This window comes from Magallana gigas, chromosome 4 (genome assembly GCF_963853765.1).
Source record: "Magallana gigas chromosome 4, xbMagGiga1.1, whole genome shotgun sequence".
NCBI classification, from domain to species: Eukaryota; Metazoa; Mollusca; class Bivalvia; order Ostreida; family Ostreidae; genus Magallana; species Magallana gigas.
In genome coordinates, this window is record NC_088856.1 from 27,118,771 (window position 1) to 27,144,879 (window position 26,109).

Here is a 26,109-nt window from a genome sequence, read left to right on the forward strand (position 1 = left end):
TGTCATACTTATTTGCTCTGGACTCTGAATTAGAAATAAATGTTGTGTTCTCTTCTGTATCTGGTAGATAATTCAAACAATTTAAGATCACGTGCACAGTAGAAAATTTCTGTGAACTTGCTGCTTCTAATACTAGTACACAGAAATGTTCCAGAAACAAAAAATGAATTGTTCACCACAAATTGATTTGATCTTTTACCCAAAGAAATAATATTAATGGATTAGAGTTACCGTTCTTTTATAACAAAAATACAGATGTTTTTGTTGGGGTTTTATTTTGGGTAGGTTGAGGGTATTTTTGTATTATGTTTGTTGTTTCTTTTTTTTTTTTCTTCTTTTTTTTCAATTGAAAATTCGTGCTAAAACGCAAAGTTAAATTAGATTTCAAATAAAATGAGCTCGAGATTTTTATTCTCAAACTGAATTTAGCCAAAAGTAATCAATCAACAGGGTTATGTAAATTCATTTTAATATTCATTATAAAGTTTTTTGATATTCAAACATTATTAATACTAAACTAGAATCTAAGTCATTACAGTAAATGTACATTTACGTTCATGTCCATCGGATTGCATACATGTATTTGAACATTTCAAGATAGGCTTGATACAGTGTATACTAGGTGTTTTAGTTAAATTAGATTATGTATAAATTTAAAACAGAAATAAATATGATAAAGACCTAATTATTATAATATCCATTTGCATGTATAAGAACATGTTTGGGCAAGAACATTGATCATATAATTACATTCACGCAGAAAAATTTAGTTCGCACATTTAGGAACCTCCAAGCTAACAAAACTCATAATAGTCATATGGATGTTGGCACAACTGCCGAATATTTGGAGATTTGAGGGCTTCGTTTTCCACTGCTTCATCCAACCTAAACTCGCACAACTGCATTCAACAGGTGAGCCGGAGAGATCAATGTCCTGCAATGCTTTAATATTCTGCACAGCTTTTGGGATGGTGGTCAACATGGTGTTGTCCAATCGCAGATCACCCAATTGGTTGATGGTCATAAACGCGTCATTTGACAATTGTGAAAGGGGATTCCCAGAGAGATAAAGGGAGGCAAGTCGTGTCATTCCGCTAAAGTCCTCGCTGTTGATTTCCGTGATTTTGCTGTTGGTGATCTGAAGTCGGGAAATGGTTGGTAAGGAAGATACACAGGATGGTATGCGAGTGAGACGTGTGTCGTTTATGAACAAATATATGAAGTTCTTAGATAAACCTGGCGAAAACACGTCCTCGCGGATGTCTTCCATAGGTTCTGAGTAAACCGACAAGGCACCAAGTTTTGGAGAATTCATGAATATGCTTGGAAGTGTTATCAGATTATTGTTTTGGAAGGTAACGTGCATCAGGTTCGGCAGTCCGCTCCTGGCTGCATTTGATATTGCATTGGCTGAAAGGTTTTTATTGCCTTGAAATAGCAAGTCTCCTAGAGAATCAAGTCCATCTAAAGACGGCAAAGCTTTTAAACTTGTATTGTAAAGGCTAAAGAAAGACAAGTTCGCCTTGTACATATGTAATGCATCGTTTGGAATGCTGGGAAAAGTGACGTCATAAACATCGATTGATATCAAATTCGGCAGGTATTTTAAATTACTGGGCCATTTCGGCATTTCAACAGACCCCATGCTTATAAATTGCAAAGAAGAAGAAACATTTTGCAGCACATCTTTTCTGAAATCTGGCATGGGGTTTCCTTGCAGATTTATCCCCATGAGTTTACGTAAACTACCAACAGCCACGGGTAGTTCCTGTAATCGGTTGTAGTGGAGGTGAAGAACAATCAGACTATCTTCACTTCCGGCGAACGCGTCGTCTGCTATACTATCAATTTTATTGCTGTCAAGAATCAACATTTGAAGTGTTACCCCCACAAAATTTCTCGAGGCAATGTGTCTGATCTGGTTGGCGCCCAGATAAAATGTCCACAAGCCGTCCGCCTTTGTGATGGTGGGAACAGCTGTTAGGTTTTTATCCCTGCAGTACACGATTGGGTCATCTCTGTCACATTCACACGGCGGCGGAAGTGGACAAATGACGTCATAACCAGACGGCACGCAGGGATTCACATGTAATACCAGAAAAAAGGTTAGATACTGGATCTATTTAAGGAAACATAAAAAGCATATGTAAAGAACATTTTACTTTTAAACGGTTAATATTGTGAATAGTTGAAAACAATTGAAATATGCAACAAATAATGTATTTATCCATTGCTCAACAAAACATATGCGCAATTTTTTTTATTTTTGAAGCATGCATGATGTGCATCCGTGGCGTTAGCTTTAGTACGTTAGTACTTTTTATGCTTAAGGTTTTCTGATGATTCAAAAATTCAAAATCGAGATAATGGAATATGAGTGCATGATAATAATTTATATACTCACGTACACGCATGGCTCTGTTATTATCAATGGCCGCTTATCTTTAAGAGATAATGGCAACCGTACTATGGCGAGAAATCGATGAAGATTATTCTGGGTCGAGTTGATCGTAATTTTTTTTTTAATACAGATAAAATGAACCTCTACTAACTTCAACCTCAAATTGTAAAATTCATTTACTGTTTATTTCAAAAGGAAATATCAGAGTTTAAGAGTTACTGTATACTCGTATATCATTACTATGATCAATACATGCATACGAAAACTCATCTGATTAAACAAATGAAAATGTTTTGTCTAGGTAGTCTGATTTTAAAGCTCACTTTTTTTTTCAGAATTTCAAAACATGTTCACATACAGATAATTAATTAGTGTCGGACGAAATGTCGAGCGCATGAGCATCAAAGGTCATGTCCGCTCCCACTTTTCAAGGTTCGAGCACACACATGTAAAGCTTAAAAGCTTCAATTAGAACACAGGAAATAATTTTTTTAACGACACAATTTCAGTAAACGAATAGTATTTAATAGATCATGTCAAAAATAAAGAATGCTAGATCAGTAAGGACACATCATTATCATAAATTAATATGTGAACGTCGCTGTAACAATGAAATTCTTCACATGAAGCAAATGGTGTGATAGAACTATTTTAACAAGGCCTTGGGCTTTCAGTAGGACGTAGCTCTCTATTTCTTGCGTCAAAACATGTTAAAAATGACGCGGTTTCAAGCGAAATACAGTACCGATCAAACACAACCTAACAGAAAGTAAACCCAACTTAACCCTGGGTTTACTTTCTGGGTTTACTCTGGGTTTACTCCGGGTTTACTAGAGTGGACCCAGAGTAAACCCAGAGTGGACACAGAGAGTAAACCCAGTCAGAATTATACCCCTGAAAGCAGATGCTAACTGTGTATTCGGAATATACAAAGGGTAGAAATTACAGGCAGTAGGATGGTAAGATAAAATACTAGTCGGCTTCACACTTCAGTGCATACAGTTGACCTCAAAAGCAATTTCAAAGTAAACCATACAAAAGATTAAAAATAAAATAAAAATCACATCTAGCATTACAATACAAAAAAGATACTAGTAAGTAAAAGATTTGATCGATTAACAACAAGGTATTATCAAGTTTATGACTATCTGTATGGTAGATATTAATTAGGATCTATTAAAAACGAGTTATTGTAACAACATTTACTTTTGGGATTATCCATTATCTCTAGTAAAATTGGATTTTATGTATTATAAGGAAATTCAACATTGTTTATACTTTAATAGCACGTGCTCGATAACTGTCGGTTTTTAAAATCAATCATTTTGAAATAATTAAGTTAATTCAGGAAGTGTCAACTTAGAATATAGTTTTAACTTTTAAATCAAAACACGCGGCCGCGTTTTAAAATAGAAATCGTTTCAAAACGGGTTTGTTTGTTCAAAGCGATATGAGCTTGGATTTTAATGTCCGAAATTGTTATGTTGAATTTATTGTGCATTAATTTGACACTCAAATAAATGAATGAATCGTTTAAGATAAACTCCAGTAGCGTAGTTAGTAGTAACAAAAAACAACTAGTATATGTATTTAGATGTCAAAATTAAAATTTATTAATTATCATCATGTTAATGAGATTTTTTATCTGATCGTGTACTATTTAATTCAACGTTTCTGTGTTATCATTTTTTTAAAACAGACAATGCACATGTACTTCAAATGTATATGAAATAAGGTTCAAATATCAATTGAATGACCTTTTCAAACAGAATTTTCACTTATAACAACATTACTTGCATTACAAGTGGATTAAAACAGACTTAAAGAGTTGAAACGTTCACTGATCAAAATAGAAACAATAAACAAAATAATATAGAACCATTTTAACAAGAGCTTGGACTTTGGGTAGTTGGTGTCAAACAGCAATGTGACGTAGGCCTGTCTATTTCATTGTAGGCCACTCAGCCATTGCTTTTTGAAATCAACAAGATTTGTCTGGCTTTTGAGCTAAGACTACGCAATCTGTATATATTTCACTCGAAACCAGCGTCATTTTAAAATTGTTTTGACGCAAGAAATAGATAGTAACGTCCTAATGAAAGTCCAAGGTTTTGTTATAATGGTTCTATATCTTAAAACATACAATTAAAAAAGAGCATCGTAATGACGACATTTTACTCCGATACGGAGATTAGACATTTAAATATTACATGTAACATCATTATATGTATATAAAAACATAAAAAAATCTTTGTCATATATATAAGATATAAAATATATATTGTATAAATAGATAGTTTCCTTAGACACTATTGAGATTGGTCTGTCCCTGATCATCATTATCACTTGAGACTGGCAAAAGTTGGGCCGTGGAGGCCTCTCCAGTAATCTCATTCTGATTTGCGTCACTTCCGGGCCGTTGAGATTGAGCGTCGTCAGGTTTGTCTTTCGCTTTCGACAATTTGTCTTTTAGATATAGTTTTAACCTGTATAACCCGAACAACAGCAGATGCACGATCGGTACGCACACAAATGTATATAAAACAACCCATTTAATGGCTTTCCCTGGCTTATCCCAGTCAAGTATTGGATATACTTTGTTTTTCGTGGCAGCAAAGTAAATCACTGTGAATATCATGTAGCAGAAACTGAACAGGACTGGCATGTACACATGTTGTAGCTTTATGGGCTTTCTGGATGCAATGATGATTAAAACGGAATACAAAAAATTTATGCCATGTTTGTTGATAGTACTTCCCTTCATTGAACCGTCTGAAATCATATTTATATAACGATAATAGTATGGATTTTTACTGATAAAAAAAAATACATTATGTATTAAAATCAATAAATGCATTTAGAATATTATGAAAAAGTCAAAAAATTAAGAGAATTTTTTTTTAGATTAGACTTAGTATATTCTTGTAAAAATACACCAATAAGTCTTCATAAAGAAGTTATAAAATACACCAGTAAGTCTTCATAAAGAAGTTAAATGGTCGCATCCAATTTATGACTATTTTTCTCCTTTTAGAACAAAAGAAGATTTTGACTTACTGTATCTAAATCATAATGAATTAGATTAATAATCTAAAAGATAACCGGTTATTTTTACTGAGCCAATATACCAATTTCATTCAGTAATTCGTGATAGGTAAGTTAAGTAAATTTAGTGGTATAAGGACCGCAATTATGTTTACCACCCAGCCTCCTTAAAATATTTTGCAAACTTACCTCCAGAAAGAAACGCCCAGTACGTGACGGTGACCGACAATGCGGTAGTTATGGTAATATTGTACAAAACCCAGGAAAACTTGTGGTACCACTGCATGACTTCCGGTTCTGCAAATAAGGAAAAAAGAGGGACATTTCCTACAGCAATATTCTTCGTTTATAGCAATTATTTGATATACAAATAATATGATGAACGATAGCTAAAAACAGTTTTTCCCTAAACACTTTATCGAGAGTGCAGCTGTTGAATTCTTGGGAATTTTTTTAAAAAAAAAATAATAATCATGACATTCACATGAGAATATTATTTTTACAAAATCACACAGAAATCTAGTGTTTTATAATAGATAAAATGAGTTGATCAAATTATTTGTCTTTGATATTTCAAAAATTAACCTAAAGTCTAGATTAAGCTGATTACATTTTTAACAATAATTGAATACACTACAAATAATACGTAACAAACAGATAATTTTAGAATACGGAAATTTTCAATATTCTTCATAATTATGATGGATCTATAATCGTAGAATACATGTCCTACTAGCAAATACCAACTTTGATACGATAATGGCCATTGCACCTAATGAGGGCAATCGTGTTCAAAACTGACCAGACACATTAACTTGTAAATCCGAACATGCAGTCGTGTTGATGTGTGGGCCTGCATATATGATTGTGTAATTCTGATCATGTAACCTATAAAACTCAGGCTTAAACACTTCAGACTTGACTCAGTTTCTTCGCATAATGCACAGTTTGCAGGATTTTTTTAGCTCATCTGGCAAGTTACAAATCCACAAATGTAAAAAAAAAATTAAGTATACAATTTACAAGTTTATCGAATTTTGACATGATCCTACATGTATATGGCAAATGCTTACTGCAGAAAAAAGGCATGTCGTAGTCGCCGGAATGGACCAAAATAAATATGCATGTAATATTCAGTTACACTGTTTTAATAAGCTTCAATGAACAACACTATTTTCTTTAGATTGAAATTATTATTCTTAGAAAACTATATATTAAGGTATGATTGAAAATGCACCAAATAAGAAGACATGCAAGTAAAAATCGGCGCTGGTGTGAGGAATGGGCTAGTTTTTGTAATATAATTCCAATGGTATTTAAAAGATAAGGGGTAACTTTAACTTAAAAAATGCCTAATATCTAATATCTTAAACAAAATTTTATTTGACATGTTATTCAAACTGAAAAAATATAAGCTGAATACCTACTCTTTTGTAGAAATGAGACAAATCAATAAATGAACGATGGGTGTGAATATGTCTTGAGCGACATGGGGTTTGGAGACCGCCGTGAGGCCCCATGTAGCATCATTACTTCTGAATGCTAAAAACTTAGAGAGTGAGTGGAGGTTCCAACATAGTGGAAGCGGTGAGGATAAATGTGGTGATATTTTACTTATTCAGCCGAACTCGTGTATGCTCTATACTTTAACAATTTGTTACATGTACTCGAAGATAACAAAAATTTAAACAGAGTCATATATAAAAATTTCCAGATATATGAAGATATATCTGCTGTCGACCGAATACTTCACTCGCACCTTTTGTATACATTTTCCTGATATACATGTAATGTACAACGAGTTCATCATTTATTTTTTGAAAAATTGTAGTTTCTAAAACAAATAGTGTTATGCAGAGATGCTATGATCAATCTGGTGAAATTCCGCTGTTCTAGCGGTAGCGTATCTAAACAGCTGATTTTAATAAAACTGTAATATGATTATTATTTTTTTTATTCCGTCCCTATTCCGGCGATTACAGCATGCCTTTTTCTTCAATCACTGTTTCCATATTGAGGTTACGTAAAAAAAAACTTGTAAACTTTACATTTGTTGATTTCTTAAATGTCTGCTGTACCTTTTCAGAAAATGCAGTAAAATGTAAATAATTCAAAAATAAAATATCTTAAAGCTGTAAGGAGAATTAGATTGAAGGTCTATATAAGTAATTACGAGTCAACTCTAGAGTGTTAAAATGCCTGATTTTTATGGGTTACACGATCAGAATTACACACATTCTTACTCAGACTTACTCGCTAACACGATTTCATATTCGGATCTACAAGTTTATATGTCCGAATTTTTTAACACGATTACCCTCACTATTGCACAAAGGATTTGCATGTTTTTTTGTTTTGTTTTTAAATTGTGTTTTTGTGTTCTGTTTGATTGTTTGTTTGTTTTTCTTTTCTTCTGTTTTTAGAATGTTGATTGCGTGCGTTATGAGTTTGCTTACCAACATGTGCTAATCTAGGCGCGAGGCAGTACGCATAAAACGCAATGAAGAAGTCGACGAGGGCGAATGCCGTCAGAACAGTGTAACCAACGTTGCTGAGTTGCCGGAACCAGTCGAGCGTGACGTAATGAGACTTCAGTGACCACCAGTACCCCTCGAGGCACACCCAGACAAAGTGGTAGAGGGCCCATGCTGCAGACCAGGGCAAATACAAGAGCGGGCGACCAAACTGTAAGAAGACAAACAGCTGATTTTAATCAAATTGTAATATATGATCATATAAAATATTTTTTGTTTATCCCGTCCCTGTTCCGGCGATTACGGCATGCCTTAAATATATAGAAAATAGTATTTGCAAAAAATTGTTTTATCGATAAAAAACCAGATGATGTTCATTTGTACAATATTATATTTGTCTGAGCCTCTATTTAGAATATTAACACTACTTTACGCTATAAATACACATGTGTCTATGTGCTCATCAAAACTAAACACCACTCTCTAGAGAAAACAACAACTTAAATCATCTTTTTTATAGCAAAACGTTACAGACAATTGATGTTGCAACATAATAAACTAAACTGCCATATATACAACTTTTAAGGTTTGAGGGAACATGCATTGTGTGTACACGTCAAGCGTCTGAAGATGGGTACCATGGCTGTATATTTGCAATGAAGTTAACACTAAGTAAACGTAATTTCATGAAACATTATTTAACGAACTTAACAAACTAAGTTAACGCACTGAAGGTATACCATCTACAAATTCATTTTAAGTTCATCATAAAAAAAAATGATGAAAACAGACGGATAGGAAATTGGTTAGGAGGTACGTTAACACCCCTCCCCCCCTTGTTTTTTTTAACACCCCCCCCCCCCCCCAATCCCCGAATCTAGAGGAAACAATGAAACATGTGAGTCTTTTTAAGTTGTATTCTGACCTGTGGCTGCCCACATGTTTATGGTGATGGGACATCAAAGTACTTGGGAGCTCTATAAGAGCAGTCTAATGACCTAATACCTCTTCAGGGCACATTGGCCACTTCCGGGATTGAGACTATCGATTCCGGTGAACAATACAGACCGGAAACTGCTAATCCAACACTTATATGGCCAATGTAACACTTATATAGCCAATGTAACACTTATATAGCCAATGTATATATACATGTACTTAGTAAGTGATGTACACAGAGAATGAGGGAGAGAGTCATTATACATGTACATGTACCTCAATGTTTAAATGTGTACATAAATAATTCAAGTTATATACGCACGTAATATAATTATATAATATGGATGTTTCTGGTGTTTTAATTATACGACATTTTGTAAGTTTTGGAGTGATCTATTGAATGATATCATTGCTTGCATGATCATATTCCTGCTAATAAAAACCAAAAAAAATGAACTTTTGTTTATACTATTCTTTTGAAAATAAAATACTGGTTACAGTTTTTAAACTTTTTCACTAATATAATGTACTAGTTCATGTCACCAGTTCATGCAGTTCAAACAATGCATGTACACAACGTTAATATCAAAATATACATACAAAGTAAATTAAAAGATGTGATGAAAAGAACTTTTCAACAACAAACTTCTCATGTACAAGATATACGTTTACTAAGTATATTTTTATCAGAGATCAAACAGAATTTCATCATTTCCCGACGTGCATTGTACACATTTTGTTACTAAGTAATGTCTAAAAAGTTTTGTGTACAATATAAATTTCGTTTCAAAATCATGCACAATTTTCAACGCAGATTCAGGTTATTAATTCAAATTTTTCCATGTAGCTTAAATTCAGCCTTTCGAACATTTGACAAAAAAAGCTGGAGGAAAATAATCATAATTTAAAACAAGAACTTCCTTTTTAAAAAATTAAAAAAAAAAAACTTTTCAAATTTTGCATACCGATTCTTCAAATCATGCTACATACCTCGAGTCGCAGGAAATCTCCCGGGAATCCATGAGAAAGTCCAAACTCTCTCGGCCTAAAGTGTTGTTTACAAGCCATCCTAGCATTTTTATCTGTTGTGCCTCCTCCTCATGCCCATAGTATTATACTGTAACTGGTTTTCCGGGAAGACCACTTCGATTTGATATCCCCTTGTTATTATCATTAATGAAATGACACATCAGAAAGACCACAAGCCTAGGAGGGTACACAGGTCACAGTTCTCTCTCTCTCTCTCTCTCTCTCTCTCTCTCTCTCTCTCTCTCTCTCTCTCTCTCTCTCTCTCTCAGAGTAATATGTGTGGAATTTTTCTTTTGATCGTGGGAAGTCTAGAACTCTGCCAATTCACCGCTTCCCTAATTTCATTTGTAAGTCTTCACTTATAATAATAAAGTTCATTTGTAACGTGTTTCTATAAATACATGAATTTATGAACATATATATACATGTACAAGGGTTATTGAATTTATATCAGCGCAAAACGTTTTGCAATGAGGAAGTTCATTGTGCTAAGGTGATATGGTTGTTATGAACATTTTGTGCAAGGAAGTGTTTTTTTATTTGTTAGTTGTATTTTCTTATCTAAATATGTCCTATTGATTATTGAATATACATGTATATATAATGCGCCGGTAATCTCATTTCTGTGGGGTTTTCTTTCTTCTTCATTCTTTTAATATATACCATTTGTGATTAATTCAGTTGAAATTTGTAAAATCTGCCAAAATGTCAAAATATAAATAGGCTTTATGTATTTGTACAATACATGCATTTTTCAATCGATCAATGTTCTTTTAAAAAATACATTCTCTGCATTCCCTGTCCCTCCAAAAAACCCAGAGAGAGAAATAGAGAGCAAACAGAGAGAGAGAGAGAGAGAGAGAGAGAGAGAGAGAGAGAGAGAGAGAGAGAGAGAGAGAGAGAGAGACAGACAGACACACAGACAGACAGAGACAGAAAGACAGAGGGAGAGAAAGAGCAAAAATTAAATTTTCCGCAACCTAAATACCCCTCCCCCCCAAAAAAAAACCACAACCCCCCCCCATAAACTGTTCAACAACCCCACTCTATCCAAAAGATAAATAAAACCAAATGATAATGATAAAAGCTACAGAAAAAAAAACCAGAAATAAAATTCAAGCATAAAAATGTCTTAATTGTGAATGTAAAAACATACTTTAAAATTAACTTTTATTCTTTTACGTTACTTCTTACCTTATAATTATTGCCCGCATATTTGGCTTCACCAATATGGCCTGCAATGGACCTTTATTCATAACAGGGCTCTATTATTACAAGCTTAAGTATATATGTAATCGATATAACCTAGGCGAGGCGCAAAAAAAAAATCATACATGTAAATGACATTATCCGATAAAGAAATATTTCTTTGACTATAAATCAAATTTAACTCTAAATGATATACGCATTTTATCATGGGTTAAAACAAGGTGAAAACCTTTAGTTAATTATGATGAATTTCTGTGAACGTACATGTATAACTACTTGTACATGTTTGTACCTCGAAAAAAGATGATCTTGTCGTTCGTAAAGTAATGATAATTACCGGTACGTTGAGCTTAAAATATGACCGAAATAAAACTTAATTTTATTTGGAGAAGTTGATATTGATTCTTTTAAACCAATTTTTCTAAAGAAAAAAAAACCATTAGAATATTGACATACATGTTCAATTTTGAAACAAAAGAAAAGAATTACCCCGTCCCCCCCACCCCCCCCCCCCACCTCAAAAAAAAGGAACTGAATCTCTTTCGATAATATTGTTCGTTTGTTTTCACTTTCGGTTGTTATTAGTATGTTTATATTTAGTACTTACGTGAGATATATAAAATCCGCTGATTCTATACCTATACCATACAATTGTATCTCAGTGACCTGACGATGAACCAACATCTTATTATAAGCATGCCGCCACATAGGTATGTATACCAACAAAACTAATAATGCTGATTAATTTCTTCTGTCCAAAATATCACTTTTAATGAACAATGCGTCCATCATCCCCTTGAAATGTGAATTTACAGAAATTATGTGATAGGGCTCGCAGTGATACTTGTCCATGTATAAAGGTTTCTTCATTCGATGTCTTCATCATTGATACTTATCCGTAAACATAGAGATATATGCTTGCGTGTATATAATTATAATAAACGCCTCAAGTTTATGTGTCGTGCTGTAATAAAATGGGTCAATTAATTAATAAGGTAGGTAATTATCAGTGTCCCAAAAAACGATACAGAAAACAAAACAAACAATCAGAGAAACTAATACTGAAACCCAACTTGTAACAATGGACAATTAATAGATATTTGATCTTATCAGTTTGATATCAGGATATTACCTGGAATAGACAATGTCAACTGTTTGAGATAACATTGATAGCAAATGATAACATTGTTATAAAAAATTATGATATTTTTAGATGAACACTCATCCTTTCATTGTTTAAAAAGAAAAATCTTAATTTAATCAATCAACATTGAAACAAAATGATAAATCTAGCATATCGATTCATTGAAAAATAAAATATTTATATTTTTTCAAAAACGTTCTTCGATTTTTCGATCTAATTTTGCTTACTAGTATATAAATATTTTGAATTCTGAAATTCCTTGAAAAGGGTATCTCAACATTTGACATTTTTTCAATGCGAAAATATTTTAAAATAAGAACTGCAAAATGTTTCTTGATGTAAGCTATGAGTACATAGGAAATAAAATGTACATGTAATACCCCCCCCCCCCCCCCGGTTTTATCTGCTTGCTTGTGCATGTGTGTGTGTGTGTGGTTTGTTTGGGGTTTTTTTCATTTTTGAATTATTATTTCTTGGACTTTTTTTTTTTTAAGCGGGGGCGGTGTGGAGTGATTTTAAATGCAGTGTAATAATTCAAATTTTATGTCCTATTTCTTTGCTCAACCATTAAAAATACTTTAAAGAGGAAATATCGTTCCATTACAAATGACGTCGATATATCTCTCGAGAGTTGTATGAAGTGATTTTTAATGAGTAATATTTTTTCCCCTCACATTTCATGTGTAACTACACCTGTGATTTGCAAATATAAATAAAAGAGAACAACCTATTATTGATTTGTTAGGTGTGGGAAATATTCTGGGGGCTTGTATTTGCGTTGTAACATGAATGCATTCGTCTTGACGATAAACCATTAAATTCAAATTGAACGTTTGTTGTAGGTGTATTATATACGAAAAAGAATAAAAATCATGACAGGAAGTTCTGTATTAAATGGGCGTTTTCGAATATTACCAATTAAAGTTCTGAGAAGCGATTTTAGTCATACTATATCAAAGGTGTTCCAATCACATATCGGTTTATTTTTTAAGCTACCATTTCATAAAGGGAGGAATTTCATTATAAAAGACGCCCAAGTTGAGTGTATTATATCATCCAACAGTTCATTGATTTACATTTAAGTATATCACATACAATGAAATTCATTCGGTAATTTTGATTTATTTCTCTCAATTATTCTATTCATATGTGTTTAATCAACAATTCATGTACATATAAATTAAAATCCATTCGTACAATTTAACATACTAGTACAAGTACATCTTCATACAAAGTAATTCTCTTACAATTGTCAATAAATATAAGACATATAAGACAATATAAGTCATTAATTGTTATGTCGTGAAAACTTTGTATATAAAATTAAATAAAAAAAATATCAATAGAAGGTGTTTATCAATATTGCAGAGGCGCTTTTCAAAGCTATTGCACATGTTAAATATACATTATGTATATAATTAGACAACTAAATTGTCTGAAAACAATTGATATATGCATTGGATACTGATCACAACCTAGTATTACACATACAACGTTCAACATTTATATGTCTACCGCAGTATAGTATAAATATATGCGTTCAAACCATAGACATGTACAGGTATGTACTAGACTTTGTACGGTTAAATGATACAATATTCACAGAATAAAGAAACTGATTTTGTAACATAAATGATTACGCCGTATACATGCATGCACAGGCGCCGGATAACTTGTCATAAAAGTCATAAAATAGAATTATAAAGACAAGTCAACAAAATCTTGAAAAACAAAGAAATTGTTGTGTATTGTTGTGTATCCTCTCTTTAGATCTAAGTTACAAAGTTACATGGTAAGTGATCTACTTTTAGAAAATTTGCAATTTTGATCAACTCGATCTAGTAATCAATAAACTGTTGTGTTTTCTTAGATTCAAGTGATCACGGTAGTTCCGCCACTGTGATGATATCTCTCCATTACAATCAGGGCGTTTCTTTCAAATTGGTTTTCTCGTGATTTAACATTTCTTCCTTTGATTCCTTGTCTCTGTTCTCTGTAGATTCCAAATCTCTTTTCGATGAACAAGATTGCTTTATGTATTGTTTTAGTTTATAGAGTCCAAAGAAGAAGAAATGAGCCAAAGGCGTACAGACGAATACAAAGAGAAAGGTGAGGAGAATGGATTTCCCTGGCTTATTCCAATTTAGAAACGAATAAATGAGTTCGTCTGTGGCCAGAAAATATATCCATGTAAATAAGACGTACACAAAACTGAATGCCATTGGAATGTACACGTGTTGAAATTTGATTGGTTTTGTGGTCAAAATCACGACCAGAAGAGTATACAGTAGATTCACTCCATGTTTATTGATGGTCCATATTTTGATTGTATAATCTGTAATAAAAGCAATGATATTACATTATATTATTTACATGTATCATGATAATTTTTCCATCATGCGTCAGCTTTCATATTTTATTGATAGCAATATACATTATAATTTTAATAAATTTGATTTTATGAAAAATTATAGATAGAAATATGAAATGCTACATCTCAAACAAATCACCGTAAAATGTACACTTTCATATATAAGTACTGTACATTGTCGGGTGGAATCTGTCCATACACATAATTGATAACCAAATATACGTACGCCCTGCGAGGATGGTCCAATATGACAAAGCGATTAACAATGCCGTGGTGTGCGACATATTGTGTAGAGCCCATGACAGTTTGTAATACCAGGGCATGTCTGTCTTCGTTTCTAAAGAGATAAACCAAAAAAATGAACAAAGATATCGCTAAACATAAGTTAATATCTCAGTGCATGCTAAAAGTAATAACGATTTTCTACCACTATAAGTTATTGTATTAAAGTTAGATCTAGAGAGAGAGGGGGGGGGGGGGGGGGGGGGGGGTCAGGGGATCCAGACCCCATCCTCCCCTTGCAAAAGTCAAATTTCTTAAAATTACATCATTAAATTATTATAGAAAATATGCTTCGAAACCCCCTGGCAAACTCAAATAACAGTCGGACCCCCCCCCCCCCCCACCCGGGGAAAAATTTTCTTGATCCGCGCATGATCTTTTACTATAGTTTACGTCTTTATTACATTGACGTTATGGAAACAAACAAGTTTCAATGTTGCCTTGATCGGTTAAAGAAGGATTTGTACATTAAAATCTTCATGACCTACCTAGTTCTTTCGAAGTATGAAAGCAGTAGGTATAAACAGCATTTATGCATTCCGTAACTGCCACCGCTGTCAGAAGAATGTATCCAACGTTGGTCAGTTTTAGTAGCCACTCCAGTGGTGCTCGGTGGGCCTTCAAGGACCACCAGTAAGCCTCCAAGGCGATCCACACACAATGATAGAGCGCCCAGAAGATGGCCCATGGCAGGTATAGAACTGGGCGACCAAACTGTACGAGAAAAAATTGATTGTGACTAACTGAAAACCTTCAGTGATGGAAAAAAAAGGAATTATAGGTTGATATTTCTTTCCAATCAATTCAATTCATTTCTTTATTCACTCAAGACCAGTTCACTGGTATTTGAGGTTCAAAATCAGTATATACAAATGTATACGAACACAGTCAAGGATCACATGTACAGTAGGAGTAATAATGACGAAAAAAGGTTAAAATCACAATACAATAGGTTGTTAAAGTTGGTTTATGGAAGAACAGACTTTGAAAATTTTCTTAATAAATATTGACAAGTTTTTTAGTTTTTCTACATTAAAAGTATTCATGAGCTCGTTAAATTTTATAATATTTGGGTTTTCATAATATCTCTTGGGCAAAAACATTTTTCTATTGTTTACAAAATGTGTACATTCTGAAATATAATGAAATTCATCCCCAATACTATTAGAATCACACATTGTACATTTTCTCAAATTTTTCTCAATATTATGCCATCTAATCAATGGGGAATCGATGATTACATGTTCGTAATTTTGTAAACGTGATCCGTAGATCTGTAGGTAAAATCAACAAGTACTTTTCTAAATTGATATTTGTTTTAAAAATTCTATAATTAATACATTTTGGTGAGTTATCTACTATACTTTTCCAATCTTGTACAAATTGATTTTGTAATATTTCTTTAACTATTGACTTAAGCCAGTTATAGCTACATATTGTTTGATTTTCCCATATATAAGACAACCCGCACGAGTAGAGTATATCATGTATACATTTCTGAAGAACTTATTTTGGTGGGTTTTTTTAAATTAAGGGAGGTCTGGTGCTTAAATTGGGGCGTAAGGTAATTATTTCCCTTCTGGCTTTTCATGTTACAATGATTATCATGTTATATTATATTAAGATGTACATTATCATCCAGTGCATCTTAATCTGGATATCGTGTTTTATCGTTAGAATAAAATCTTTTGCGTGTCATAGCAAAAAAGGTATATCCTTTACCAATACGTATATAATTTTTCGGGGGGTTAGTAGACGTTTTTATTTCTCAATATTGTCACTTCAATTAATTTGAGAAGAACTGAAGACGTATATGCTACATTTTTTTATTACGACGTTAAATACATGAATTGAAACTTAAACCAAAATGACAATGTACCATGATTGTATGGAAAAATAAGAGGACTGGTGATATTTCTTAATTAAATTGAGTTTCATATGTATAACAGAGCAAGCACTTTTAAAAAGATCGTATTTCAAAAAGAATGTGCAATGTCATTGGATTTTTCCTGCTGTCATTACAGCATACATTCATTTATCTTTTATAACTATTTTTTACTATGTAAAATAATAAATATTGTATTACTGTGTTTGATTGTATAACCTTTAAATATTTCGATGTTTGGAGGGAGAAAATATGGCAAGAAAATAGAAAGTAAATTTGGTCAATTCTAATGTTATGTTATATTAAGTATTTTATTAACTTCATATATAATTCGATTTTCGGGGGGATTTTTTATTTTGATAGCAACAAAATAGGAAGTAGCGTTGACCAATGTACATGTAGTATTATATGAGATCTTAAGTACATAATTTACAAGTCCTTTCTTTTAAAAGCTTGAAGTTGAAATTCGGTTATACTCACTTCTAGGGCGACAAAACGTTTGGGATTCCTGTGGCCCAGTCCGCACTCTTTGATGTGGAGTTTCCTGAAGCACGTGACTCGACCGTCACTCTTATCGCGCAATACTGTCGTCTGCATCTCGTCAATTCGTCAATCGTCTGCTGAGTGGAAACACTTTCTGTGTTGTAGGGGAAATTCCGCTTGGGGTCGCTCACTATTACACTCTCTGATTGGAAAAAAGAGATTTTTAAAGGATGATATAAAGTCATAAGAGTCATAACTCTTTAATGTTTCCGATCAAACGTAATACAATACACTTAAAATTTTCAAAAAATAGTTGACGTCAATCTTTTCCCAAAATTAAGTTTTAACTACCCGATATATCACGCCGCCGTCTGTTCAATCCCAATTTATGTTTTATTAAAAGTAAAAACTAGGTAATTCGCAACGTGGTTTTAAAATCAATTTTATTACTTTTAAATCATCTTTTACCATTGATCAAGACGGTTACAGATCAAAGTATGTGGTGTTTTTTTAAAATATCTTTTTAAAGCACGATTTATAAATACGTAAAATATTTTATTTGGACATGGTGTATATTTGTTTGTTTATGCAACGTATTACAAATGAACTTTAAATTGAATTCTTTAAAACTCCTAACCACCTGGTAATCATGACTGGGGCTTTGTTCCGGCTTTTTATATTTTAATCCATTAATACTTAACTGTAAACGTTAAATTTAAAACTTTCCCTTTTCCTTAGGCTTTAACTTAAGTATTCATATTATGAAATAATAAGTGTATTATGAAAATGTATTAACGTTGTTTCACATCAACAAAGGTAATTGAATGATATTTTGCATTAACGTCATTAGTGACGGACTAAATTGAGTTTTAGTTATTCAATGAGGAAACTCTAGTATATCATGTAATTAACACATATTTTCAATCGTTTGTCAGTCGAAGCAGTTAAATTTAGGTTGTGCTGTAATTTCGAAAATTCTCACAAACTTAAGTTGTTCATCAAAATTTAATGCACACCAACCAATTTTCAAATAATCAACTTCTCTGCCCAACAATGAAATCAAGACGGGGGAAAACAACATGCTAGACTTGAGTTCACGGTTTTAAGCTTATAATACTTTAGAATAAACCAAAAAGAAGAATTTCAGAAAAAAGATGCATCCGAAAATATCAAATATCAGCTATTGAAATCCACATCGGTTGTCCGACCCATAATTATTTAAAAATGAAACAAAATGATACTTCTCAACATTTAATCAAGTTTAGTGCTGTTTTATCAAAAATACTAATTCATATTAAACAACTAATACTAGTAATAATGCTATTGAGAAAAAAATGTACAAACCAAATAGTGTTGTGATCGATCAAGTAATGATTTAGTCGAGAAAAGGCGTAGTATTTTATCATTCTAATATCCCCACACCTAGAAGGCATGATCTATCTCACTCGTTACCTTTTCCCCCCAAATAAATATAGGGCTGCCCACATATATACACATATCCATCCCAGTAAAATTTATGGTCTATCGTCAATAGAAGACGCTGAGGAACTGGTCTCTAATTATGCACATCAATTACACGGTCATTTGGTGGTCAAGGGGAAATGTTTGGGAGGAAAAGAGAAATCCAGAGATGAATTGGTATGAATAAACTTACAATAGACGTTTGTACATGCGTTCAAGAGGTGAAAAGTTAGTTCCAGATGATGTATCATTCCCTCTATCCAATTTGCCAAAGGAGGAGCAAATCTTTTGATTAAATTAGGCGTTCGCAATTGAAGTTTTTAACTTGAGTCGAAAGGAGAGTATATTATCCAAGTTGTGATCCCTTCGTTTATAAATTGCGTGCAATTGTACATGTACCTTTTATTTTTTCCTACTCTCTTGCATTTAAGTGAGAAGAACAGACACAACCATTATCCGAAACAGATTTTAAGCAGGTTGCATAGAGTTGATCCAATCATTTGTACGAGTATTAAGTTATGTAGGAAACTAGTATATATATATAATTTAAGTATGCATAAGAACATGTAAATGTAAACAAATATACTTAACTTGACCTGATTTAGAACTAGTGTCTCGTATCGACACTTAAATACTAAGTTTAATAGTATGTACCGGATACGATTTCGTTGGATTTTGCTCATCCTTGTACCTCTATTTCTAAAGAGTTTACCGAAATTTTTCAATAATTTTGTCCCCCCCCCCCCCACCCGGTCAAAACAGGAGAGAGAGAGAGAGAGAGAGAGAGAGAGAGAGAGAGAGAGAGAGAGAGCTGTGGCATCTTATTAGCTGTCAGTCTTCAATTCAGTTTTAATAGGCACAGGAATAGAAGAGGAGCCAATGATGAAAAAAAGTTACTTATGAATTTCGTGATAAACCCATCATTGGGAGGTTTTATCAGAAGGATAGATCTGTAATTGAAAACTTTCTCCCTCAAGATTTTTATTAAATTTCCAGTCTGACTGCTTTAGATAAGCAAACGCATATTCTCTACAGGTTTTCCATTGATTTTTGTTAAAATTAGCAACGCATTCCGCGAAACTTTGTGCAATAAAATTTATCAACTGCATGCTCTGGAGTTGCTAGAAACTTATTTCTGGGAGTGAAAAACATCAGCAAAGCTTTATACATTTAATGCAGTTTGGTGGTACATAATTAATACAGTGTCGACTGTACACGTATCAAAGTGCAAAATTCGCTTTTAATTGCCCTCTTTCTCTCTGCTCTAGAAATTCCACTAGTAAATAGCAATTGAAATGATTATATTACAAATTTTATATTTTATTTCGCACACAAAGAGGGTTGTATGAAAGATTGAAATGTAGAGCAATGCCTCACGTTTACTTCATGACTGAACCCATTGATGTTTTTAATTTTGATTCGTATGTGTTTGAACTACTTAAATCAGGGTTTTTTTTTTTTAAATTTTATGTCCTTCAAAAATATCTGAAAATATCATTCTGTTTTTTTTTAACTTTAATTCAGAGTCTTCTTCTTAATACAAATTCATTGAACATACAGATTTTCTCTTCTAAATATAATTTCGTAAACTATACATGAGAAATTATCAATCAATACCAAATGGCCGTTAAAATTGAATATTTGTGAAAGATATAGTATGTTAAGTGCTCTATATCGTTTCCAATAACTTAAATTAAAAATGACCAGTTAGTCCCTGATGAATGATTCGAATACGATAATGCTCATTACAAATACTAATATCAAAATACATTCCAATCATGTTAAATTATTACAGATTCAGTGTACCAAACATTTCTCAGTATCAACAAGTAGTTAATTAAAATTAAATGCCAGACATTTTCTTCTCTTTTAGAACAACATAATGTCATTCAAGTACATTAAATCATAATATTAAAAGTAACCATTTTTCCTTACCTTGTACATAAGACGAAAATAGCTACTATCCACTTAAAGCTCTTGACAGGTATGCATTAAAAACGCAAATGTCGATCATTCATTAAAGATGTCTATATATACACCTCCAAGCCCTCGCAATATTTAACTATAGTATACTTAGGATGTGCAAATAATTCGATAACTGACGCGAAATTAAGGGGGTCGAAAAACTTTATATAATACTTCTAGTGCAAGGACCGCCTTACACACTCAAAAAACGGTGGAAATTCGTTTCCGGTTTTAGCGGTTAAGAAGAACGCGAACGAAACTCATACTAAGAAAAAGTATATTGTGACCTATAGAAGGAAGGACAGATTTACTACTAATATCACCTGGGGGTACGGATATTTAAATGTATACTGTATAATCGCCACTTGATCTTCATTATAAAAAAGTTCATAGTTTTTAAATTCAGATCAAATATGAGTCTTTGTAGTCTTGACTTTGAATGGAATCCTTCCTTAAATAATCTATATAAACACGTTTTACACCTGATTGACTCACTGTCATCATTTACACGATGAATGGCACAGTGCCGGGGTCTTCGCTCGCTGGAGTGGGCTTGTATATAGTGGGTCGTGGTGACAATGTTTCACATTTTTGTTGTCTTTTTTGTCTTAGTGTAATTGTTCGATGGGTCGTTTACAGATTAGATCATAGATCTGTGGACAGACTACGGCTGATACAGTATCAGATTGTCTCATACTGAGGAAGAAACTTAAAGGAGCACTGACTCCACTCATGCTTTGTTTCTTTCCTAAATGAATCACGCCGTTTATCTTATCCAAAATTTCCCAAACTTGAACAATACAATTAATTTTATATTGGGGGGGGGGGGGGGGGGCTCGTTTTAAATAAAAGAATCTATGATATCAGTTCTTCGTGGTTGTGGGTTTTTCTTGTTGTATTTTCCTTGTAATTTTATCTCCATATCTGACAAGAATATTTGTAATGTTATACGTGATGTCTAAGACGTATTGTCCTCTAAGATTTGTGCCTATATTTACATGACTTTATTGAAATAATTGGTCTTAAATTTTTTCTAACCTCAATGATTCATGCGATCATGCGATCAAATTAAAATTTTTAGATTTTCGGTAATCCTTTTACATTAAAAAAAATGGAATGGAGAACAGAAGATATAATTTCTGCCAAAAATAAAAATGCATGATTGTTTAAAAAAAAATTACTGCCTATATACTTCATATTCTAGAGTGTACTTGAGATAAACAACCAGACACTTGTATTTCATAATTTTTAATTGTCACTAAATCAGGCACAAGTACATATTCTTGAAAAACTTTTAATTATAGCCATTGTTAAAATCAATACGTATTGTACACATGCACGAAAAGTATATTTGCCTATGTAGATACAAAATATGCTGTGTACCAACTAAATATTTGAAATTGTTTCAAAATTTATCTTTTGTGGCTGATGTATTTGCAGTCTATTGAATATTGAAGTTTAAAACAGATGGGTCATATATTTTTCTCTTCAATAAAAAGAAATATGTTGATTACGTGAAAACTATATCATCTTAAATTTCTGCGCATAAGCACATGTATTCATGTTCAGTTTACTAATATAATTATACAAACTCGTTTTCACGAATGCTTTCGCTATTGATAATTAAATTGATATTAGTTTTTCAAAATGTTTGCATACGTTAAAATCACACGTTTTTTTTTCCTAAAGTTACAGCATGATCTTCAAGAAATTGTATGTTAATTTCATAGGCGTCGGAACCGGGGGGGGGGGGGGGGGGGTAGGGCTAGAAACTTTTTTTTTGCTTTGTCAAGATTTCTTATAAGTTTAGCCCTCCGCTTTTCAATTTGCTTCCGACTGAATTGTTTACAAGATCAAAATTGTATTGATTATTGCATTGCGATATATTAATATTGATAATTATTCTATACATCGAAATATATTAAATCATAGTAAATAAATTCATATCTAATTCATTCAAAATTATTTTCCGTGATTACATTTTATATTACTGATAATTCATTGAGGAATAACATATTGATGTAATGCATTTTTCCCAAACTCTGATATATTCTAATAGCTATAAAAATATAAATGAAAGCAACTCTTGATATTTAGTACCCTGTAGTTCTATTAATTTGTAAAGAAAGTTCAGCATTACCAACATGAGTATTGGCGTAATATACGTAAATTTCAATCATCGTGAGAAGCTTTGTTATGCGATTTTGAAATGGACGAAATTCCAAAACTCAGAACCATTTACAGTTGTTTGCACATGAAATGTTTCTATATTTTACCATTCACATCCAATATTTACACATCTCGGCTGTTTTAGAAAAATATTTTACAATTGCATATAGAAGTGTTTTAGTGTTTTAGTTCATTTCAATTGTTGTTCTTTCAACGTGCTTTTTGTTTTTGTATATTGTTATTTACTCTTTTATATGACCGAGTTGGGCTTTATACCATCTGATCTATAGAGCCCTTTTTTGAATTTGTAAAGTATATGCTTTTTTTCTTCTAAAATTGTTTCCTTTATTTATTCTCAATTAATTAATCATGCCCGATGCATTTTGGAATTTCATTATTAATATACGCCATCAAGTTCATTTTGAGATCGTTGCACTCTCCGGCTATTTGAAAATAGCCTGGTCTACTCTTCCAGTTCTTGATCCATCCAAGATTATTACAGCTACACTGGATAGGACACCCTGATAAGTCCAGATATTGGGGAGACTTCAGATTTTGAATACCTCGAGGTATAACTTCCAATCTCGTCCCAGCTAATTTTACATACCTTAACGCGTTATTCTTCATGAAAGCACTGTCCGAGATATTCCAAAGAGGATTTTCGGACAAGTCAAGGATATTAAGATTTTTCATGCCATAAAAATCGTCTTCGTGTATGGATGAAATATTACTGCTGGTTATTTGAAGTTGTGTAATGCTATTCACTTTCGAGACACACTTTGGAACATGGGACAATTTGGTGTTGTTTATGATCAGGGTTAGGAAATTGTCGCTGAAGTTTGATGTGAACAAGTTTTCATCGAACGAAACGACAGGTTCGTCAAAAACTGTGACGCTGTAGAGATGGCTGGCGTTCAGTAGAATATCTGGAAGCTTTGCAAGTCCATTGTTTTGGAAAGTGACCTCTATAAGACCCGGTAGACCTTCAGGCATCGATTTATGTATCGCTTCCGCGGTAAGATTGGTATTTCCATCTAGTTTCAGATCCTGGAGATTGTGAAGTTCATTCATCGAAGACGGAAGTCTTGTCAAATTCGTGTCGTGGATTCCAAGATGTTGCAAAGAGTCCTTGTAGGGAGAGAGAGCGTCTTCTGGAAGACTATTAAAGGATACACCTGAAATGTCAATAGAAGCTAATTTTGTGAGACATTTCAAACTGGTTGGCCATGCTTGGAGTTCACGTGATCCAAAATCTATAAATAGCAAAGATTTCGAAACGTTTTTCATGACCTCCTGATCTAAATCAGGCAACGGGTTTCCAAATACAGAGAGCGACATTATATTTTGAAGCTTGCCAATGGCTGTTGGCAATGACGTCAATTTATTTCCCACCATGTCTAGAAAGATTATCGATTTTTCACTCCCATCGAAGGCTTGATCGTCAATCGTTTCTATTTCATTATTATCAAGTACCAACATATGCAACTTGATCCCCATAAATGCATTTCCAGGTATTTGCCTTAATTTATTGTTATTCAAAAATACAGTCCATGAACCGTTTGTCGGCATGATTTTCGGAATTGATGTTAGATTTAGATTTTTGCAGTACACGGTTGAAGATTTCGAGTCGCATTCACATGGTGGCGGGAGCGGACAAGACAAACAGGAAATGATGAACGGAAGAAAAACAAAGATGGATACCGGAAGTGCCTGAAATTTAAATCATAGTACAGCGCAACATCAATATTGCTTCATGTTAATTAGGGTTTATGAGAGAGAGAGAGAGAGAGAGAGAGAGAGAGAGAGAGAGAGAGAGAGAGAGAGAGAGAGAGAGAACCTTCATTATCCAGTGGACGATAGTTTGACACTTTTGCTTTGATAGTACAGAAGTTAAGATTGTAATACATATGAATTACCTGACTTTTCTTATCTCTATCAACATTAGATTCTTACAATCTGACTACATTAGATTAATCTTACAATCTTTATACTACTTTTAGCCCTCTTTAACGTTTTGTGACCTGGTAAGAAGTATGTTGCCAGCAGACTCGGGGTGTGTGTATTTTGAGAAATCACACTGTTTCCTATGTTTAAATGAGTATAATTTAACCTTTAATTTACAGACATGGGAAAAGATAAAACGTTTTTAAAATAGGGCCCCGAAACATGCAGGAATTGCTCATCTTGATTTGCATGTCACAAGGTTTTTTTTAAAATTCTGGATTCGAATATGACCTTTATTTCCTCTTATGTAAGAACTATGTAGAACAGGTCGAGTTGTAGACAATGCGAACGCTATTTTTAATTACAAGAAAATGAGGAGTTGCTATTTATGTAAAATTTATATGTTATAACTTCAGATTGTGTCATTATAATTTAAAAAAGGTCTAAATACCGGTATTCAGAAAAAAGAAAAAGTTAACAAATTTATTCAATATTAGTCTATTAAAGACATTGGAGGTGAGGTTTTTAATCTTTGATCCGCAATATTAGCTTATTTTCTCAAAAATTCTATAAGTGACTCTTATTTACTATATACAGAAAAGGGCAAATCCAATTATTTGCAAAATGTATAGCTTAATACTAGTATCTAAATTTTACACATTTAACACTGATATACTCTGAATAGTGTGAAAATTATAATTTTATATTCACATGTACATTTTTAAGTAAAAACAACGTGTTTGCAGTTCTCTTCTTTCTGTCTGTAATAAGAATATAACAAAGACAGTGGTACTTTTATGCGAGTGAGTTTTGCATTGCATTTTTATATATACATGTATACAAGAATTATATCCACTGAAAATTTTTAACAAGATAACAAGAAGAAAGATAAAACTGCTTGTGTTTTTAGTTCACTATACATACATGTACTTGCATTCAGTACAACGACACAATCAATATCTATTTATTTTCCCAATTAAAAAAAATTAAATTAGAAAAATTAAATTGGAAAATTAGATATACTATACCGTTATAATGATTTTGGTTCTCTTTAATTTGAATTCCATTTCGCGGAAACCAATAGATTTATTTCCTTTCAATTATTTAGATGTTTTATCGATTCACATACTATATTTTAACACCTCGACCCTTTTAAACAAATTGAATATATCAGAGCTGCATTTAGTTTTGATTAGTTCATTTTACGCATGTGCTTCTCTATGCTTACTTTTTGTGATTTTATACTTAAACATTTACATTTTTCAGTGTCTTTGTCTGTGATAACACTACGAATCGATTGTGTAATAC

The 26,109-nt window shown here is 32.8% G+C and overlaps 4 protein-coding genes across 6 annotated transcripts; all 4 read right to left on the reverse strand.

Moving 5' to 3' along the window:
* Positions 1 to 457: 457 nt before the first annotated feature.
* Positions 458 to 3,956, reverse strand: LOC117682673 (leucine-rich repeat protein SHOC-2). 2 transcript variants are annotated; one of them, XM_066081837.1, is made up of 2 exons: positions 2,405 to 2,569; positions 458 to 2,119 (listed from the first exon to the last, which is right to left on the reverse strand). In XM_066081837.1, the coding sequence occupies exon 2, from the start codon at positions 1,871 to 1,873 to the stop codon at positions 767 to 769; it is 1,107 nt and encodes a 368-aa protein (XP_065937909.1). In that variant the 5' UTR covers positions 1,874 to 2,119; positions 2,405 to 2,569; the 3' UTR covers positions 458 to 766. The 2 variants fall into 2 exon arrangements, with proteins under 2 accessions (XP_065937909.1, XP_034306636.1); XM_034450745.2 differs by having other exon boundaries at positions 459 to 2,119; positions 2,409 to 3,956.
* Positions 3,957 to 4,048: 92 nt separating this feature from the next.
* On the reverse strand, positions 4,049 to 10,135 carry LOC109620490 (uncharacterized). The gene is made up of 4 exons (XM_034450743.2): positions 9,850 to 10,135; positions 7,903 to 8,131; positions 5,636 to 5,743; positions 4,049 to 5,173 (listed from the first exon to the last, which is right to left on the reverse strand). The coding sequence occupies exons 1-4, from the start codon at positions 9,925 to 9,927 to the stop codon at positions 4,704 to 4,706; spliced, it is 885 nt and encodes a 294-aa protein (XP_034306634.1). The 5' UTR covers positions 9,928 to 10,135; the 3' UTR covers positions 4,049 to 4,703.
* A 3,212-nt stretch (positions 10,136 to 13,347) lies between these two features.
* Positions 13,348 to 20,998, reverse strand: LOC105336723 (protein rolling stone). 2 transcript variants are annotated; one of them, XM_011441156.4, is made up of 5 exons: positions 20,659 to 20,998; positions 17,260 to 17,464; positions 15,383 to 15,608; positions 14,839 to 14,949; positions 13,348 to 14,576 (listed from the first exon to the last, which is right to left on the reverse strand). In XM_011441156.4, exons 2-5 carry the CDS (start codon positions 17,374 to 17,376, stop codon positions 14,164 to 14,166), a joined length of 867 nt encoding a protein of 288 aa, XP_011439458.2. In that variant the 5' UTR covers positions 17,377 to 17,464; positions 20,659 to 20,998; the 3' UTR covers positions 13,348 to 14,163. The 2 variants fall into 2 exon arrangements, with proteins under 2 accessions (XP_011439458.2, XP_065937910.1); XM_066081838.1 differs by lacking the exon at positions 20,659 to 20,998 and adding an exon at positions 18,607 to 18,629.
* A 2,222-nt stretch (positions 20,999 to 23,220) lies between these two features.
* On the reverse strand, positions 23,221 to 24,700 carry LOC105336724 (leucine-rich repeat-containing protein 15). The gene is made up of 2 exons (XM_034450742.2): positions 24,695 to 24,700; positions 23,221 to 24,567 (listed from the first exon to the last, which is right to left on the reverse strand). Exons 1-2 carry the CDS (start codon positions 24,698 to 24,700, stop codon positions 23,221 to 23,223), a joined length of 1,353 nt encoding a protein of 450 aa, XP_034306633.2.
* Between the last annotated feature and the right edge of the window lie 1,409 nt (positions 24,701 to 26,109).

Bases quoted from the DNA above. Each gene is read 5' to 3' on its own strand.
- LOC109620490 (XM_034450743.2), bottom strand. From the start codon at position 9,927: ATGGCTTGTAAACAACACTTTAGGCCGAGAGAGTTTGGACTTTCTCAT. The intron at 5,744-7,902 runs GTAAGCAAACTC...CCTTATTTGCAG, and splicing joins GCCTAGATTAGCACATGTTG to AACCGGAAGTCATGCAGTGG. The intron at 5,174-5,635 runs GTAAGTTTGCAA...ATATGATTTCAG, and splicing joins CTGGGCGTTTCTTTCTGGAG to ACGGTTCAATGAAGGGAAGT.
- LOC105336723 (XM_011441156.4), bottom strand. From the start codon at position 17,376: ATGCAGACGACAGTATTGCGCGATAAGAGTGACGGTCGAGTCACGTGC. The intron at 15,609-17,259 runs GTGAGTATAACC...TTTCTCGTACAG, and splicing joins AACGTTTTGTCGCCCTAGAA to TTTGGTCGCCCAGTTCTATA. The intron at 14,950-15,382 runs GTAGGTCATGAA...TTATCTCTTTAG, and splicing joins TCATACTTCGAAAGAACTAG to AAACGAAGACAGACATGCCC.